The 18593-nt window shown below is 40.0% G+C and overlaps 1 protein-coding gene across 1 annotated transcript in view; it reads left to right on the plus strand.

Annotated features, from left to right (window-relative positions):
* The first annotated feature begins 7755 nt into the window (after positions 1 to 7755).
* Positions 7756 to 18593, plus strand: part of ARHGEF38 (Rho guanine nucleotide exchange factor 38) — a 148556-nt gene continuing 137718 nt past the window's right edge. Inside the window, exon 1 of the mRNA XM_082463099.1 lies at positions 7756 to 7957. Within this exon, the coding sequence (XP_082319225.1) occupies positions 7762 to 7957 (196 nt within the window). The 5' untranslated portion in view covers positions 7756 to 7761. The remainder of the gene's footprint in view (positions 7958 to 18593) is intronic.

The following is an 18593-nucleotide window of genomic DNA, read 5'->3' on the forward strand; positions in this document are numbered from 1 at the left end:
GTCACTTAATCCATAAAAAATGCTTCTTAGTTTAACTGATTTATGTGAGTCCTTGCTACATTTATTAAAAATACACTCTTTCTCCTAGCTATCTACCACTACTGCTTTTCACCTCCAAACTAAGAAAGCACAAGCAGCTGCCTGGAGTCAATATACTGAGCTTTTACAACAAACAGGTTTCTGCACAAATGAAAAATAAGTGAAACAAAAAAGAAAATGCCTTGGAGGTAGAAGAACAAAAGGTCATTTCTTTTAACTTGAATCTCTACGATCATTTAACGGCCATGTATTATGAATCTGCAGCCTATAGTCCTGCATATGAAACATGGTACCATGACAGTAAATTTAAATATTCAACTATAATATCAAGATTTTATTTTTCAATAAATGGTTTCTGAATTATTCATATTTACAATAAAGAAACAGAAAGCTGGCTGCTTACAACTGAAATTAAAAGTCTCTATAGTACTATCTCATACTTAGAAGCTAGTTAACACCAATTAAGCCCAGTTTTTAGGGAATGAAGATGGGAGAAATTGGAGAGAGGGGGCAAAAAAAAAATGTCTTCTGGATTCTCCCTGGAAAATGAGACCAGCTCATCTCATGTATCGATTGTTCTGACCCAAGTTGCTCTTCTGCTGGAATAACTGTTAGATGTAGTCTGAAGAGCACGGACTGTTGGAAAATGAGCCCTGTGCTCTGACTTAGATTCTGGCATCATTAAATAGATGGTTTTCAAAGATTCCACTGACACTTTTTCTTGCTTATGCAGCTGGGTTTGGCCATAACCAGGCTATCTCAGGCACATGCAAAGATTCTTCCCTTTCCCAAGATAGATGTCCCCGCTGACAACCTTGAAAATCTTGTAATGGATGATTCATTACAGCTGAGACATAGGCCCAACTGTGATCATATATCATTGCTAAAATTACTTCAGTCAAAAGGATAAAAACATTAGAAGGTTTACCTCCTTCCAAACCTCAGCTCCCATCCATTGTTTGCTGACAGGATCATTATGCTGCTGCTTGGTCAGTGCATTGACAGAAATTGTTGCTTTCAGGAAGCATAGAAGTGGGTATAAAAACACACCTACAAGATAACCTGGTCACTGTGAACAATTTATAGTTGAATAGGGAGCGCTCAAAGCTGGCATTATGGTCATCTCACAAATGCATTAATGACCTCATCTTTGAGGAAGTAATATTCCCTGATTTTCTCCTTTGTTTCCAGCTCTATACCCTCCTTTTCTGGGAAAGAAAGTACTAATCAGACAGAGAGCAAAAAAATACTGCAACTCACAGCTAAGCCTCTCCCCATGAATTAGCAGGTTGCACAAGACCTTAAGCTGCTATTCCTGACCCCCACAACAAACATTCATTGATCTCATATTGCTAGTCATGAGATTTCAAAGGCAAATAGCTTGAAGAGCTCATAATCTAACAAGTCACAAAATATACACAGCTCCCTCTGCTATGATAGAGGTATGCCGCTATGTGATTCCAGAGGCTGGTGTGAGTGACTCTTCTCAGGGGACAGAAGGGAAATGTCACAGAAGAGGGGACATTTAAGCTGGGGCTTGAAGGATGAGTAGGACTTCACAGGATGGGGAGAGCTATTCCCAGTAAAAGAAACAGCTTGAATAAAATCAATCCTAAAAGAGACTAGAGTATGGCGAATGTGATGGGTATGTATGAGTCAGATTGCATTTTCCAAAGACAGCCACAGCACTTTCTCCCCTTCTGTAAGCTTTTCTCATAACGTGACTTTGATATGCCTCCCGTTGAGAAGGTAGGGTCTGTGTTCCCTCTCCTTGAACCTGGGTAGGCTCTGAGACTAGGTTGGAAGTGACACTATGTGACTTCATAGGGTACGTCTTAAGGGTGGACACTCTCCCCTTTGCAGCCCTGAGCCACAGTGTAAGCAATCTGACTTCCCTAAGGCTGCCATGCTGGAAAGGAAGCCCAAACTACCCACGTGGAGAGATCAAAGAGGCCCTGAAACCATATGAGAAGAGAAGTCTGCCTGGTCAACCCGCGGCTATTCTGCCTGCCTGCTATTTCACCTCCTGCCAACATCTACCTACAAGGACATGAGAGACCTGAGCCAGAACTGCTTGGCTGAGCCTTCCCTTAATTCCTGACCCACAGAAATTGTGAGTGCTAACACAATGACAATCATTGCCTTCAGCAACTGTTTTGGGGGTGATTTGTTATTCAGCAATCAATAACTAGAATAGTAAGTAATCGGAAATGAAACTAGACAGTCTGATTGAAGCCTAGAGAATGTTTGGATTTCCTTCTACATGCGGTGGGAAACCATCCATCAAGCTTTTTAATCTGAAGAAAGACATGATCTGATTTATGGTTTAGAAAGGAAATTCAAGAGGTATTGGGCAAGATAAATTGGAGTAGAGAGACACTGGAGACAAGGAGAATGCTTGCAGGAATTTTCCAAGTTTAACTGCATGAAAATCACTTGAGATGTTGATAAGATTTCAGATCCCTCAGATTCATCCCAAAGAATAAAGGATAGCTAATGAGAATTGTTCCTAGATGCCTCTAATGCTGAAAAGTGCATGTGTGTACTTGCTGTATGTCAGGCAGTTTGCTGGCACTTTACATGTAGCCAAGTGGCTAAGACCTCAGGCTTTGCTATAAAAGAAAGGCCTGAATTTGAGTCTTTACTCCATTATTTATGAGTTGTGTCGTCTTGGGAAAATTACTCAACTTCTCTGAACCTGTTTCCAGTTTTGTAAATATGGATATGATTCTTCCTTCCTCACTATTTTATATAATCCTTATATATAGTAGTTACCTAATAATAACAAATTATTGCAAACTTCTTCAGAAGTGTTATTCCCACGTGTTCCAACTTCCTTACCTCCTTTCATGGAGTCCCTTCCACTGTGGCTTATACCTCTACCCCATTACTGAAACTGCTTTTGAAAAGTTTGTAAATGACCAACATTGTGCCAAATTCAAAGAATCATTTTCTATTTTCATTTTGTTTGGCCTTTCAGCAGACTGACTACTCCCTCATTTTGGAAAAACTTGCTTCCAGACTTCTGTGATGCAACATTCTCCTGCTTTTTTCCCGCCTCGATGGCTATTCTGCCTGCTTTGCTGGGTTTCCTCCAACCCTACCTTCAAACTTAGAGTTTTTCAGGAGTTGATTTTGGTCCTTCTCTTCTGCATATATTTTTTTCCTAAATGGTCTCATCAATGCATGGTTTTAAATATTATGATGACTCCCAATTTTTAATCTAAGATCTGAATAGTGACACCAAATTTACAAATCCAAAGTCTACCTGACATTTCTTTTGAATATCTTACAGCCATCTTAAACTTAGTCTATTCTTAAATGGAATTCTTGACAACCCCACCCAACTTCCTCTTCCTCTTGTCCTTCTTTCTTCCTGTTTTAGCATATAGCACCACTAGCCTCTCAATTAGTCACTATTAAAACCTGGAATTCACCTTTCATTCCTCTTCTTACCCATTAGCCTCAATCAACTATATACAAGTTTTGTCAGCTCAACTTTTAAAATGTATTTGAATCCATCAGCATTTCTCCATCTCTACAACCACTACCCTAGTGCAAGCATTTCTTGCCTGGATTCCTATAATAAGTTCCTAACTTAAACTAGTAAGTTCTTTTCCTTCCTCCAGTCCAATTTATTTATGACTATATTCAAGAGATGTGATTTCTGTTTTGGAATTAGGAGTTTTACAACCTAATAGCACTGGATCTTAGAATCTGGAAATCATATAATGCCAGACCAGAAAAAGATTTATGAATCATTTACTCTACACCCTACATCAATAAGGATAGTCTAGGCTTATGCTGAAGTAGTAAAAAAAAAAAAAAGAAAAATACAGCCCCAAGTCTCAGTAGCTTAAAGGAGCAAAGAAGTCTTTCATGCTCAAACTACACAACCATTATGGGGTGACTGGGGCTCTGCTCCAAATCCTCCTCCTTCCAGGACTCATCCGCTGCCTGGAATCTTGCCAGCCACCATGGACACGGGAAAGAAGGCTGTAGCAAATCACACATCTGTTCTTAACACTTTTCCAGAAGTAACACATATCACTTTTTTTTTTTTTAACACATATCACTTTTAAAAAAAAATTTTTATTGGAGTACAGTTGCTTTACAATGTTGTGTTAGTTTCTACTGCACAGCAAAATGGATCGGCTATACGTATACATATATTCCCTCTTTTTTGGATTTCCTCCTCATTTAGGTCACACGTCACTTTAAATCAGTTTCTTTGGCTAAAGCAAGTTACACAGCCACACCTAAGTTGAAAGGGTGCAGGGCAGTGCAGCACTCTGTGAACATATTCAGTGAATAGCACTAATGGCTAACTCATTATTACCTTTTGCGGATGAAGAAATTGGGACTGAGAGACACTAGGTCACTTGTAATGTCATGAAGCTGATTTAGCCAAAATTAAAACTGAGTCTTGGATTCACTACCCAGTATTTTTTAAAATAATGAGCCATGAACTGCTTGCTCTTTATGCCCAGTAAAATTAATTTAAGAGTCTTAATATCAATATTTTATTAAGTAACATAAAATCCTTGAATGGACATACTTTTGTATCTCTGTCATAAAATATAAAACAGACAAATTAGAAGCCTTGTTCCTCCAGTCTCATTCATATTCTAGAAAATGCTTCAGTGACAAAACACCCAAAATCTTTTTAACCCAGCTGTTTTTATTGGCAGCAAAGGTAAACCATGTTTTATCCTGGTGATTCTAAACACATTGGCTTGAACAGTGTCAAATACATAAGCAAAAGAACTGTGAATTCATTTTCTATCAAGCACTCTCTGTTGAATTCCTTAGAAATGTACTGACAAGAACTCCAACTAACAATGGCTTTAGGACGGGAGGTTCTTTCTTATCCTCTTAACAAAAACTCTAAAGGTGGATGGCCACTAATATTGGTTCAGTAGCTCAATGTTATCAGAGCCCATGGTTCTCCTGTCTTTTCTTATGGACACAGGTGGCTGCAACTGCTCCATGCATTACACCTGTGATCAAGTTTGGACAAAGGGGGAAGGTTGAAGCCAGCTGTTTCTACACCTTTTATTAGAGAAGCAAAAGCTTTCCCAGAACCAACTCCTACCCCCATTCTAGCAGACCACCACTGAGGTCTCATTTGCCAGGACTAGGGTTACATGGCCACCTCTAGTGACAACAGAGACTAGAAAATGGACACAAAATTATCATTATGATTGGCCAAGCCTAATGTTACCCTGAACAAAATAAGGGTCTGTTGGCCAGGAATGGCATGGAGTGGGAGGTGGTAGGAATGAATACTGAGAAAACAACTAACGAGGTCTGCGCCATTCACTGATTGATTAAAAGGTGGTTTTGAACGAATTTATCTATTATTTTTAAAGTTGACATAGAAAAACTATTGTGAATAAATTGAAAAATATATTTACTACTGAATTCATGGTAGCTATATTATGTATCTTCTCAATTGATGAAGTTTCTAAAATATAATAAAGCTACTACAGTCAGTTCTGCTATAATGCTTGTTTTGAAAACATAAGTTTGTTCCAACAGAACCGTTATATTAGGGAACTGTTTGAGCATAACACAATTTCACATTTGCTTATGTGTGATTTCATCTACTTGAAACACTAGGTGAATGCAGAAAACTGTACCCAGGTGCCCTGAGCTACAGGGGAGGACACAAAACTCACACGTGAACACCCCTCAATATCACCAGCGACTTCAGTTCATGGCCTGTGGGACTAGCCACACCCATCCCCATCTGGTGACGTACATTTCCATCTGATTTCAAATGTCACTTCTTCCATCATTTTATTATGACTTAGAAGCTGTAACCCTTCTAATACCCACTTCCACAAGCAAACTTCAGTGCTTCTTCAACACAAAGTGCCACATTTATTGTAATATTTGTGTATTTCTTAACCATTTATCACATGTAAAACTGTGCTACCATTTTTTTAAGTTTTTTACCTTTTTTAAAAAAATGGATCACTGACAAAGTTTTTGAGTGCTCTAACCCTAACCCCATATTTCCCATAAGTCCTGTATTTTTAATTGCACAATTTTGCAGTAGTACTATATTTAAGAGTATATGTCTGTGAGTAACCAGGCAAATACACACAAACATATCACATACATATATGTATATATAATATTAGAATACAATTGAGACATTTTTAATGTGAATCAAAAAAGCTGATTTTACATCTTCGCAGAGAATGTGCCTTGAAAAGCATTTATTAAATGTATTTGTGAGGGTTTGTTTAAGGAAAAAAAAAAGAGACTATCAATTATATTAAATACAAGCCATTCAATATGCCAAGCTATATATAGATGTCTCTATAGTGGGTGAAGATTTGTCATTTATCTTCTAAGATAATTATGCAAATTGTATTCAGCCCACACATCCTGAGTTGGAAAAATGGGTTTTCCCTCTTTTTCCTCATTTATAAACCTTGTCTAACAAGAGTTAACCATGATTCAGAATGGGCAGCACAAAGCTAGATTTTGGCAGTCCCACTGCAATAAAAAAGAATCTATTTTCCTCCTCAGGGTCTCTCTTTTCTTTAACGAGGGCATACAAAACACTTGGCATATTCCCAGAGCTTCTGAGAATTCTCCCCTTGAGAAATCTCAGTAAGTACGAGGAAAAACAACTTCAAAAAAACTAATGAAAGGCCCATCACTATTTGCCTTTCTACCCTCCTCCCCGCCCCCCAGGCCTTTCCACTGTCTAGAGTCCCTTCTCAGTTTCAAACATTTTCCCTCCGCTTATTTTCCCAAGGTGAGCTGCCGTTCTCGGGCACTCCGCCTGCGAAAGGGTCAGGAAAAGATCTTACAGAAATCACACCCTGGCCCAGTGCTTATTTTCCCAAGGATCAGGACCCAGAAGGACGGGGTTGGGACTGAAAAGACTAATTTCAGCCTAGGGAAATTAGCACGTGGAGAGCAAGAAATCGGAAAGGCTCCAGGCCTTTCGCTCCTCTCGCGCCTGCCGCCGGACCCCTCTCCAGTGCAAACCCTTGTTTCCTCAGGAATGCGGATCAGGGTTTGGCAAGTATGTTTTTTAGCAAATAATCTCTGAATGTTCGGTGTTTAAAGGCGGAAGCATGACTTTGAGGGCGCTCAGTAATCCTTAAAAAACGATTCTGTCCCCACTGTTGTCATGCAAATGCAAATTCTCATGGCTCCACACTAGCTCCGCGGTCACGTGTGGGTGACTCTAGCTGAGAGTCACAGCCGAGCCCCGTCTGGCTCGGGGCAGCAGAACCGCAACGCAGTGTCCCAGCGCACCTGTACACACCCAGCGGCACACACTAAACCCATAAGCCGCAGGGTACACACACGCGCGCTTCCCCTCCTCCCGCCTCACCTTGTTCACTTTCCTTTCCCCTGACTCCCAGCCCTCGGCCCACACAATGGGATTTTTGTTTGCTTCAGCAGCATGTTGCAGCGCAGTGCTGCTTTGCCTAGCTCGGTGCGGCAGGTCTCTCAGGTTAACAGGTGGCAGCTTCCCCTGTTGGCTTCTAGGTATAAAAAAGAATGACCTCATAGGGGTGGAGCCCTGGGACTCCGTGGAGGTGGCAGTCACAGCTAGGTAACCCTGGAGTGAAGCCGGTTGTTTAGAAGGGGGCAGTTAAGCTCCTCAGGCTGGTGGCTTTAACCTTTACCCTGAGGCCCTTTAGCAGCCAGCCATTGCCCGCTGGTCCCTAGAGCTGGTCTCTGCCTCCGATGGAGCCCAAAGGAGCCCCCGGGAAAGAAACTCTGGGCACCAGGAAAAAGAGTCTGCCCTTCACGAGGCCCAGGCTCTATATGCTGGAGAGAAGGAAGACTGACACTGTGGTTGAGAGCAGTGTCCCTGGGGACCACTCTGGTACCTTGACGAGGAGCCAGTCTCACAGGACCGAGTACAGCCAGAAATTACAAGGTAACCTACAAGAAACCCATGGCCCCGGTTCCTGCACTCCCAGCTCTTTTCCTCTTACTCTTCCACTTGCAAAGGAAGCACTTAAGGCAGAGGAGAAAATCAAACATTACCTTCCTCTATAAGGAGGAAAGTAAGAAAATAAGAAAAATGAAAGTAAATGTAATTCACAAATTGTAGGAGAAATTTATTATGTCCTTCCATAGTTAAAGAGCCAATTCTGAATTATTCTTAATATTGTCATGTCTTTTTTTTCCTGCTACATCCCTCTTTCCTTCTCCCTCCTGCACCCAATTTAAGACGTGGGAAGCACTAGAAAGCAAATGATTTAGAAACCTACAAAAGATAGTTTATCTCAACAGACAGGTGTGAGATGTCACACCAGGAGATCTATCTAGGTAATTGTACTGAACTGTGATTGTGGTTATCTTAAAAAGGGGCCTGAAACTACAATCATGTCTGGGAAAATAAGGAATGTTATAGTCATCGGATAGTATAATAGGATTTCTTGAAAATCACATAGGTGTTCATTCCTTTAGAGTGAATCGAATAACATGCAAATATGGTAAGAGATGTTTAGTACACTTGGATTGAATGACTGTTGAGGAAATAACTTCAGTTTATTTTGTGATGGTCGTAAGATAATTGGCACAGTTATTATAACATGTCCTGTTTCAGGCCCTGAATTGCTATCCCTTCCCATCCACCCTCTCTTTTACTTCTCCCTTTCTCTCAAAGGTCATTTGTTCTAGTAAACATCATTTTGACATGGATGCTGTGCAACGTTTTAAGTAGCCACTGCAGCACCTGTTATGTGATCCCCCAGAACCTGTCTCTCCCACTTTGAGGCACACTGTGTTTAAGCTCTCATAAGCCTACCATGAGCTGTCATTCTGGATTGAAAAACTACAATGAGGCTAGAGAGACCAATGGGACAAGCTTGTACTTAGAAGGTCTCTTTCCTCAAAAAATGTGCTTGGACTTAGTGATGCAAATTAATTAAATTAAGTAAGTTAAACACATTTAAATTAAATCTTTAAAGATTCCTACTATGAGTTAATGCTTTTAAAAAATCCTGATAGCTCAGGATTAAAATGCAAAGTCAAGTCTTGTCCTTAAAGATTGTTGTTGTTTTTTTTTAATGGAGAAGGGGTATTATTTGAGCTTTGAAATTAATTTTCTCAAGGCCATGTATAAATTAGAAAAAATGCAAATTTTAAAGTCACGCATATTTGGTTTCCAATCCTGGCTCTTCAATTTACTACCTATAAGACTGAGCAAATCACTTAAAATTTCTGAGCTTCAGTTTCTCTATCTGTGAAAATAGGATAATGATACTGACCACACAGTGTTATTGGGAGAATGAAATTAGATAAGTACATGAAACACCTAGAATATTGGCTGACACATGGCATGTGCTCCATAAATAGTAGTTATTTTTAATTTTAGGAATGATGGGTACCATAATGTTAGAACAGGACTTGCCTTGTGTTAGCCCAAATTTACTAATCTACTAATCTGTTTCAACTCTTTTCTGTCTTTTGATGAAGAGACCGCAGATAAGAAATTCAGGAAAAGCCTACTGCTTTATCTCTAATAACATGTTTCTTCTTTCTGAGATTCACTAATTCAGCATCTTTTTGATCCAGATTTTCCATTAGTAAAATAAAAAGGGGAATACTTTTTGCTGTTCTCTTCCTAAACATAGCCGAAAAACAAATGTCTGTGGCCACAGAATACAGTAGATATTTGTTGGTTACTTTGCAGCAGACTTCAGGCTTCTTATGTACTCTACTGGATTTGTGGTTTTCCTGTGCTCTGTTGGATCCTGTCTCTGACGGTGGAAGGAAAGACGCAGGAGTTAATCCATGGTCCTAGACCTGACTGTGCTGGAGAAAAATCATCAGGGAGCGTAGAGGAGCACATCAGAGCTGTAAAGATAGGCTGGCCTCCTGATAAGTAATATTTTAAAGATGTAACTCTTAATAAAGTCCAAGGCTGATACCTAATGCCTAATAGAGCTTTTAGTATGATTCTTCTGTAACTGGTTTTGCAACAATAGAAGGCATTTTCTCATTAATGTTGGAAGCAATCAGTTCTGTGGTTTGCACTCTCTCATCTATACTCTACCCATTATCATGCAGATGAGTCCTAAATCACCTTAAGAGGTTCTTTATTTTTGCAATGCCAAGAGGTTTTCCTCTGCCTACCTTGGAACTGGCAGTTCCCTGGGAGGCACTGAATAAAGACCTGAGCTGGTTACAGCCCTCAGACAGATGGCCCCAAAGCAAAGCCATCGTGAGGTCACAGTGTGCTTTCCAATACTGGAAAGCAGCCTCAAATTATTTAGTTGGTTGTCCTTCAGTGCTGTGTTGCTATCTGAGTAATACAATTTACTGTTCTGTCTCTGGAAGCAAGTTCTCTAGGGTTCTGGGAAATGTTACATCGTTCTTCGGTGTCTCTGGGCTCACCTCTTAACTACACAGTTTATCTGTTTCATTCAATTTCTGACCTACATCGCTTTAGTAGAGTGAATCCTAAGCTGTAATATTTTTTAAATGGTACGGGGGTGAGAGCTACTAAATTAAACAATAGAACATGATTCTAATGAGATTATCATAAAATCTTTGTAAAAGATTGTGATCACATCAATGTAGTCATTCCTACTAAGCCTCAAGTTGCACAATAATAGTTCAATGCTAGCTACAGTTAGTGGCATCCTTATTCCTTCAACAGGTTCGTTCAGTTAATTGGCGTTTATTGAATATGTTATACGGTGAGCAAAATACAGAATATGTGCCAGGAATAACAACTACAAAATCATTAAGAAAAAGTGTCTGACCTTTACTCCAAAGGGGCCTGAAGTCTCGTAGGGAAAGATAAGACAGGTAAACAAATACAATAAAGGTGCAGGCTAGAGGTAGACATGGGATCAGGGCATCCGCAGGAGGAAATGGTCTATTCAGGATTGGGCGGAGAGTTTGTCAGAAAACATTGTCATTCAGAGATGATAAGTGGGGATGGGGTGGAGGTGCAGAATGGGGAGAGAAGGGTATTTTAACGTCTTCACTGGGCTTATCTCTGTCTGAAATTATGTTGTTTCCTTATTTATTGTCTATTATCGACCCATTTCCCCTCCCATCTCTCACGCCCACCCCCGCCAGCCCATGAAAGGCACCCTTTCTTTCTCATTAACTGTTCCATCTTTGCGCTTGGAATTGTGCCCAGCACACATGAATAGGATTAGTGCCCTAATGAGACACGAGGGGTCTTGCTCCCTCTCTCTGCTCCCTGCCATGTGAGGATTTAAAAAGTCCGACATCTGTCCACCAGGAAGGGGGTCCTTACCAGCACCCTGAACTTTGATCTTGGACTTCTCAACTGCAAAAACTGTGAAAAACAAATGTTTGTTGTTTAAGCCACCCAGTGTATGGTATTTTTGTAACAGCAGCCCAAACCGACTAAGATAGTTGGTCAGTTACTTTTATCCTCTATGGCCACGCTAAGCTTCTGGTTAATTTTTTGGCCAATGCATATTTTTGCTAGTATCAGGTGAAAGAGTGAGAGTGGGTGGGTTAAATGTCCTCACAGCTGCAGATAACACAACAACAAAAAAATCACATCTCCAATTCATGTTAGGTCTGCGATGTTTTCTTTTTTGCAAAGGCTATCATATCATTTTCATTATGAAAGGATTGATTGGTTGTTTTTATGAAATCCTGAAATGTTCTCACTATGGTGACCATAAACGAACCACTCTCCTGCATGGACTTTATACGGAATAAGATATTTTGCAGTATGAGGACAAATGGCTCAAAGACTAAGTTAGACTTGGTCAGATTATGGGAACAGTTAATTTGTAATGATTTTTAAGAATACAAACTAATCTGTAAGTGGGCAGTATGAGCTGCTAACACTGGAAGATTTGGTGAGTTTTGTTCAAGGGGTAATGAAGGGTGGAATAAAAGGAATTGTCCAGCTGTTCGTGCACGGTTCTCCCCTGGTGCTATGAGTCCTTTTTGTTCCTGCCTGTTCTTTGAGTACTGTAGAAAGTAACTCCTTCCCCTTTACCTGCCTTTAGTGAAACGGGAAGTACTTGGATCAGTAATGTGACTGTTAACAGTGTAAAGGCACTGTTAAAGCTAAGTAACTCCTCTCTCGTTGCATGCATAGACACCCAAAAGAAGCATGATATTTTACTTTCTTTCTTTTCCAGTAAAGGTATTTTGCAGTTTTTAGAGGACACATTGGATCAAATAAAGTGAGTCCCAGAAATCAAGAAAGTTTGAGCTATTCCACTACTACCACATTGTGATGGGAAAATTTATTCCTTCCATATTTAACTGATGTACCTCTAGATATAACTTTTTTAAAGGTAGCAAACACAGCTTCTAATTCTATTTTTTGTCCATAAAAATGATGGGTTTATCAAAACACAAAATGAGAAATCAAGAGGGAGGGATGAGCGAATGGAAGAAAGGAAAGAGAGGAAGAGGGAGAGAGAAAATTCAGATGTGCTAAGCACAGATAGAAGTGAACCTTAAAATAGTGATATAGTTGGGAAAAAGATGAGTGAGAGAAAAGCACTCAAGCTACATTCATCTTTGCTTCTGTTGATGCAGGAAAAGGGAAAACGGCCTTTTTATAGAATTACTTTTTCTTGATACCCTAATCATATTAACTTCAGTATTTTTGTGGGTATTGATTTCCTGGTGATGGTGGATTATTGCAAGAATTGCTAAACTTGTCAGCAGTATCACCCTGAGCACCAGGTAAGACTTGGCTTCAGGTGGAGCTTTAGAGCGCCCCCTGTGGCCTCCTCTCCACCAAGCAGGTGAGGAGTCCTTGGGGCCAAGGTTCCTGGCTGCCTGGGATCCTTAACCTCATTTCTAGACTAAGTTCAGGGCATCTGGGACCATGGAATTTTCTGTTCAACAGGCCCTAATCACTGCCACCAAGGCCTGTTGGGACCTCTTCCCAATCCCTTTCTCCTTAGGACAGACTGTGGTTGCTGGTGGGCACACCCTTTGGCTCCAGGGCCAGTTGGTTATGGAGGTGTGTCTGGAGCTCGATCATGCTGGGGTGTTCACACCATGCCTACCAGGCCCTTTGTGGGTGGAGGAGCTGGTGGAGGGAAGGGTAGGGATACAGGCCTCATGACTGGGGAGAGGGATTGTGCCCAGGGCCTCCTGCTAAATTTTGGCATGAAACTCTGAGGGACCTGAGAGATCTAATCTTGAACTTGGCCTTCCAGATTGTTATGAAGGTATATTTAACAAGATGGAAGGATATAACATATTTTATTTAACAGTTTGCCAGCTTGACTTACAACTTTTAAATATGTAGATAAGGTATGCAGCCTCCGTTTATACACCTGCTCCAGGCCCAGAAAGGAGGCTACTTATGACTGTTATCTACGTTCAGGATATAGCCTTCCTTTTATACTAGGTTGTGGAAAGAGGAAAGGAAGGGAAGTGGAGGGAAGGAAAGACATCGTGACTGTCATCCGCCAGAAGCCATGTCAGCCAGGGGCTTTCACACATTGTTATTTGATCCCAACACCTTTTCAGTTGGGGTTATGTTATGTAGTTGAAAAATTAGGTATATAAAGGAGAAATGACTTTCCCTCTACCCTCCTATATTCAATAGCTGGGCCTATGAACTAAACAAACAATAGGCAGCTTAACAGGAGAAAAAGTATACAAGGGTATTCATTTTGAATATTACATGCCGGGGAGCATCACAGGAAAAAAGAAGTGAATAACTCAAAAAAGGTTAGGATTAGAGAGCTTATATACTATCTTAATAGGGGAAGGAGAGGAGAAATGTAGGCCACTTAGGGGAGAGTAAATAATTTTAGGAAAGTTGAATGGGCCCTTAGAAGAATCGCAGGGATACATAAGAGTTGGTGACAAAGTCTGCCTGGCTATGGTGTCACTTCTAGTCTCCTGTCCTGTGAGGGGACTCAACGTCCCGTGGTTGAGAGTTGAGCTCCTTTTGGAGGATCTGTCTCTAGGCAGATAAGGGAGTGCAGAGAAAGCCTCTCCCTGCATTTGCTGCTTTTCAAGTGCTTTCAGCTCAAAATGATCAATGTACCAAAGTAACAAATTTGGGGGTGCCATGTCCTAAACTCCTTCAGATGGTAGAGCTTGGATTTGATCATAAGTGTTTTAAATATTTGCAAAATTAAATGCATCTCATTCATTGACTTAGTAGGTATTTTATCTGTAGGGTATATTAGTAATGAGAAGTCAAAGCACTTTGAGGGTTGCAATGCATGTTTTGTGATGTGATGACATTCCTCTGCTACTATGATAAAACTCGACCTGCTAAATTTTTTACTTTGGAATTCACGTTCTTTCTGTGACATTATTGTGACATGCCTCTGCTGGTGTGTTGTTGCTGTTTAATAAATGCTATCTTTTGGTTTAATTGTCAGGAAACAAAATTACAAAGTTAGGTTAAGCAAACCTGCCCTATTGTAATAGCTTAATCATCTCCATTTCCCACTTCCTTGGATATCTTGACACTATTTCCTTAATTTTATGCCTGTTGTCATTTACTGGTATCTCAATAAAACTTAACATGCATCCACAAAACTGAAAACCCTATTTTATAGCAATGGGTGGTGGTGATGGTGGTGTATACATTTGCAAATGAAAAGAATGGAATTATATACTGGAAGCAAGTAGTTCTTTATCTAGGTAGGTGATATTTCAATAGAATTCTATGAAGTCAGCCTAAATTGTGAGTCTTAAATGCAGCAGGAAAATAGAGTGTTATGATTAAAGCCTTTGTCCCAGGTTGTTCTGAACAATTTTTTTCTTGATTAATGAGTCAGAGAAGAAATGAATACTCTGTGATACCTGGACTGAGGCCCTTGAGAGCAAATATAATCTTGACTGTCTGACATCCAGCTCTTCCGTAAAGAAGAAAACCTAAAGGTCACGTCATCTAGCTGCTGCTCTAAGCACGCTGAGCCATTGTACCGCTCACAGAAATTGTCTTTCCTGAATGCTTTTTAATGTTAGGTCTCCAGTGTCGCTATAAAAGTTGGCACAGATTTCTGCTTCTGTCTTTGTTGTGAAATAGTTGATGAAGACATTGTTTACTTCTCTCAGTGCCATCCAGTTTTATTCAAGGAAAAACTTTGGCTCTTCTTAAGAATTAGAATATGTCACCTTTCCAGATAAAAACAAGCAATTTAGCGCATATATTTAGCTGCCTGAAACTTAGAGTCAGTTTTGTACCTAATGCCTGGCCTTTTATTACCTACCTCCCCCCAACCCCCACATTTTTTCCAAATATCTGCAAGTATGGATTTTCATCACTGAGATCTCTGCTCACCTTCTGGGAGAGTCCTTCCTGACCATTCTACCTACAGCGATGGAGGGGAGGAAAGACTTTTCCTTTCTCCTCTTAGGTTCTGTGGCTGGGACATGTGAGTAGAACTCACAAAAGACAGGAAAACAGGAGGAAAAGCATACACATTTTATTTGATGTTAATATTTGTACATGGCACAGAGGGTTTCACAGAAAGAAGCAAGAATCCCAAAGCAGTTAGACCCAGGGGCTTATATATCATTTTAACAAAGAGTGATAACTTGTGGAAATGTGGCAAGACAAAGGAAAAGGGGGTTTGAGCTAAGGGTATTAAACTGTGGGGAAGTGAACAGGAAACATGTGGGGGAAACTAATGGAATATAAGGGTTATTTCCGTAAGATTTGTTTGTACAGACTCATCTTGATGTCAACTCCCCATCTCTGGTGATAAGAATTCCCTCCTCTTCCTGATACAGGGAGGGCAGAGAGCCCTTCCTGAATCTGCTGCTTCTCAACTGCCTTCAGTTCAAAGTAATCAACATGCCAGAGAGGTATATTTTGGGATGGTATTTTCTAAGCCCTTTCAGTGACCTTCATACTACCTGTTGCTCTCTGGAATTATGCTGTTCTATTCTGTTTTGCCCCTCTCTTCCACTTGAACATAATTTTCCTTGGGAGTAGAGAGTTAGTCTTATTTTAACACTTAAGCAGTGCCTGGTATATGGTAGATGCTCAGCTCAAGGACTACTTACTCAATGATTTAAAACTATTCAATGACTCATTATAACTATATTGATCTGTATCATTGGTATATTGGCTTTTACAATTCTGTCATTCCCATTTCCCCACTATTTAATTGGAGTCAATTTTTGAGTTAACTCCTCTAACTTCTTTTTCTGTAAACATAGAGAATATAAATAAATAAACTTTATTAAAAAAGAAAATAGAATTTCTTGGCCAAAGAAAATGAAATCTCAGTTTTAATGAATTTATCCAACAAGTTAATACCTGGTTAATACCAACCAGGTATTAACTAGATCCTGAGAATATTAAAGTAACCAGAAGTGAACCCAGCCTATGGAGTGAGACAGGCAGTGAACCAATAATTGTAGCAATAAGTGCCTGAGGTAAGGCTGCAGTTTGGGTGCCTGGGTTGCAGATTCTGAGGTGGAAATTTGGGTGCAGGGGGTTTATTAGGGAATGTTCTTATGATCACCACCTGGGGAAGAGAAGGGATAGGCAGAAGATCGGGAGAAAGAGAGAGAGGTTGAGCTGTGATCTGGTCTCAATGAAAGACTTAGCCAACTCTAAGGCAAGTTCTGAAGATGAGATGATCCTTTGGACTTGTCACAGTGCTGTGAAGAACCTGGGGCCTTATATCATCACCCTTCAGGTTATTGGATGGGGCCACCTTGGAAAGGGAGCATGACCTGAGAGGTGCTCTCATCTGAGATAATTCCTGAAAAGGAGCTGTCTGCTGGTGACACTCCCAGCAGTAGGGCAATAAGTCCTTTTTTCCCTGAAGGGAAACTGGTCAGCTCATCACAGCACTGACCCGAAATTAGTGGTTATTAATATATTAGAGACGCAAGTAAATCATATAGGAATTGTGATGAGAAAGAGCTTAATTGGACCTCTAAAATGTCAAAATAAGAGACACTGAAATCTGAATCTTGAAATCCAGTTTGGATTTTTTCTGGGGGGAAGAGGGCATTCCAGAAAGAGGGATTAAACATGTCCTAGTGCATGGAACAAGGTAATAAAATTGGTTTTCCTGTCTGGGGTTCACAGCTAAAAAAGATGACACTAACACCAACTAGTATCTGTACTAGGCATGTGGGTACATTACATCATTTCATGCTCTTAACAACTTTGCTAAGAAGTTATTGTCAAATATTTATAGATAATAAAATTAAGGTTACAAGAGGTGTAGACACTTGCCCAGCGTTACGCAACTAGTAAGCGGTAACGTCAGAGTTATACTGAGGTCTACTTGACTCCAAGGTCCATGCTTTTTCAACCACTATGCAGTCTCTGCTGTTCTAACCCCAGATTTTAGTAGTACCTCTTTTGTGGTTTGTTTTTAAGGAATAAGCTGACTTTGATACAATTTTGAACAATACTCCAAAACATCAAGATACCCTTAAATTCTACCAGCACATTCACCTGCAATCTTAAAATCAACAGTGACCAGCAAGTGCTTTCCAGTAGCTGTGTTATTTTATGCTTTTCAACAAAATGTTTTATGTGGAATGAAGTTAGAATGATATGCAATGGCAATGAATGAGGGGTACACTTAGATTCACTAGAACATTCCACTCTAAAAATACAAACCTAGTGACTTGAATTATCTAGTCTTTGAAACCTGCCCCTCCTCACTAACTATAGAGCACACAGCAGGAGGAGAATGTCTGATGGAAAACTGGGTCATAGTGTCAAACTATATTGCTCCTCTGCTTAATATTCCACAATGCTTTTCCATGTTCTCTAGCAGTAGTGTCCAAACAGAGGTACAGGCAGCCCAGAGGGGGGTTTCAAGAAAATTCATTATGAAAGAAAATAATAAGTTAATCTTTTAGTCTTATCCTTTGAAAATATCTATTTTGTGTATTCTTTATCATGTATGTGATACATTAATACTACCCATGCATTGGAGGTGCTTCCTCAAAACAGTTTAACTGACCCATGAACAAAACAGCCTGGGATGAAATTTTGACACATGCTACAACAGGGATGAATCTTGAAGACATGATGCTAAGTGAAATAAGCCAGACACAAAAGTACAAGTATTATATGATTCCACTTAAAAGAGGTACCTGGAATAGTCAAATACATAGAGACAAAAAGTAGAATGGTGGTTGCCAGAGGATGGGGGGAAAGGAGAGTAGGGAGTTAGTGTTTAATGGGTCCAGAGTTTCAGTTTGGGAAGATGTAAAAGTTCTGGAGATGGATGGTGGTGATGGGTGCACAACAATGTGAATGTACTTAAAGCTGAATTGTGCACTTAAAGATAGTTAACATGGTAAATTTTATGTTCTGTAAATTTTACCATGATAAAAAAATTAATAAAGTTGGAGACCCCATGTTATAACATTAAAATGGGTATAAGGCCTCTCACACCATGACTCTATCTTTCCATCTCTGGCCTGAGGGACAGTTTTACTTCGGATTGTCTTGCCTTGACACCTGCTGTTTCCTTAGCCTGGAGTGTTCTCCCTCATCTTGGTTGTTTTATAACTGCCTATTTACCTTTTCAATTCTATCTTTCTGTTATTACACCCAAAATATATTTGAGTGTCCCATCCTGTATACATTT

This window comes from Balaenoptera physalus (assembly GCF_965194825.1).
Source record: "Balaenoptera physalus genome assembly, chromosome: 5".
NCBI classification, from domain to species: domain Eukaryota; kingdom Metazoa; phylum Chordata; class Mammalia; order Artiodactyla; family Balaenopteridae; genus Balaenoptera; species Balaenoptera physalus.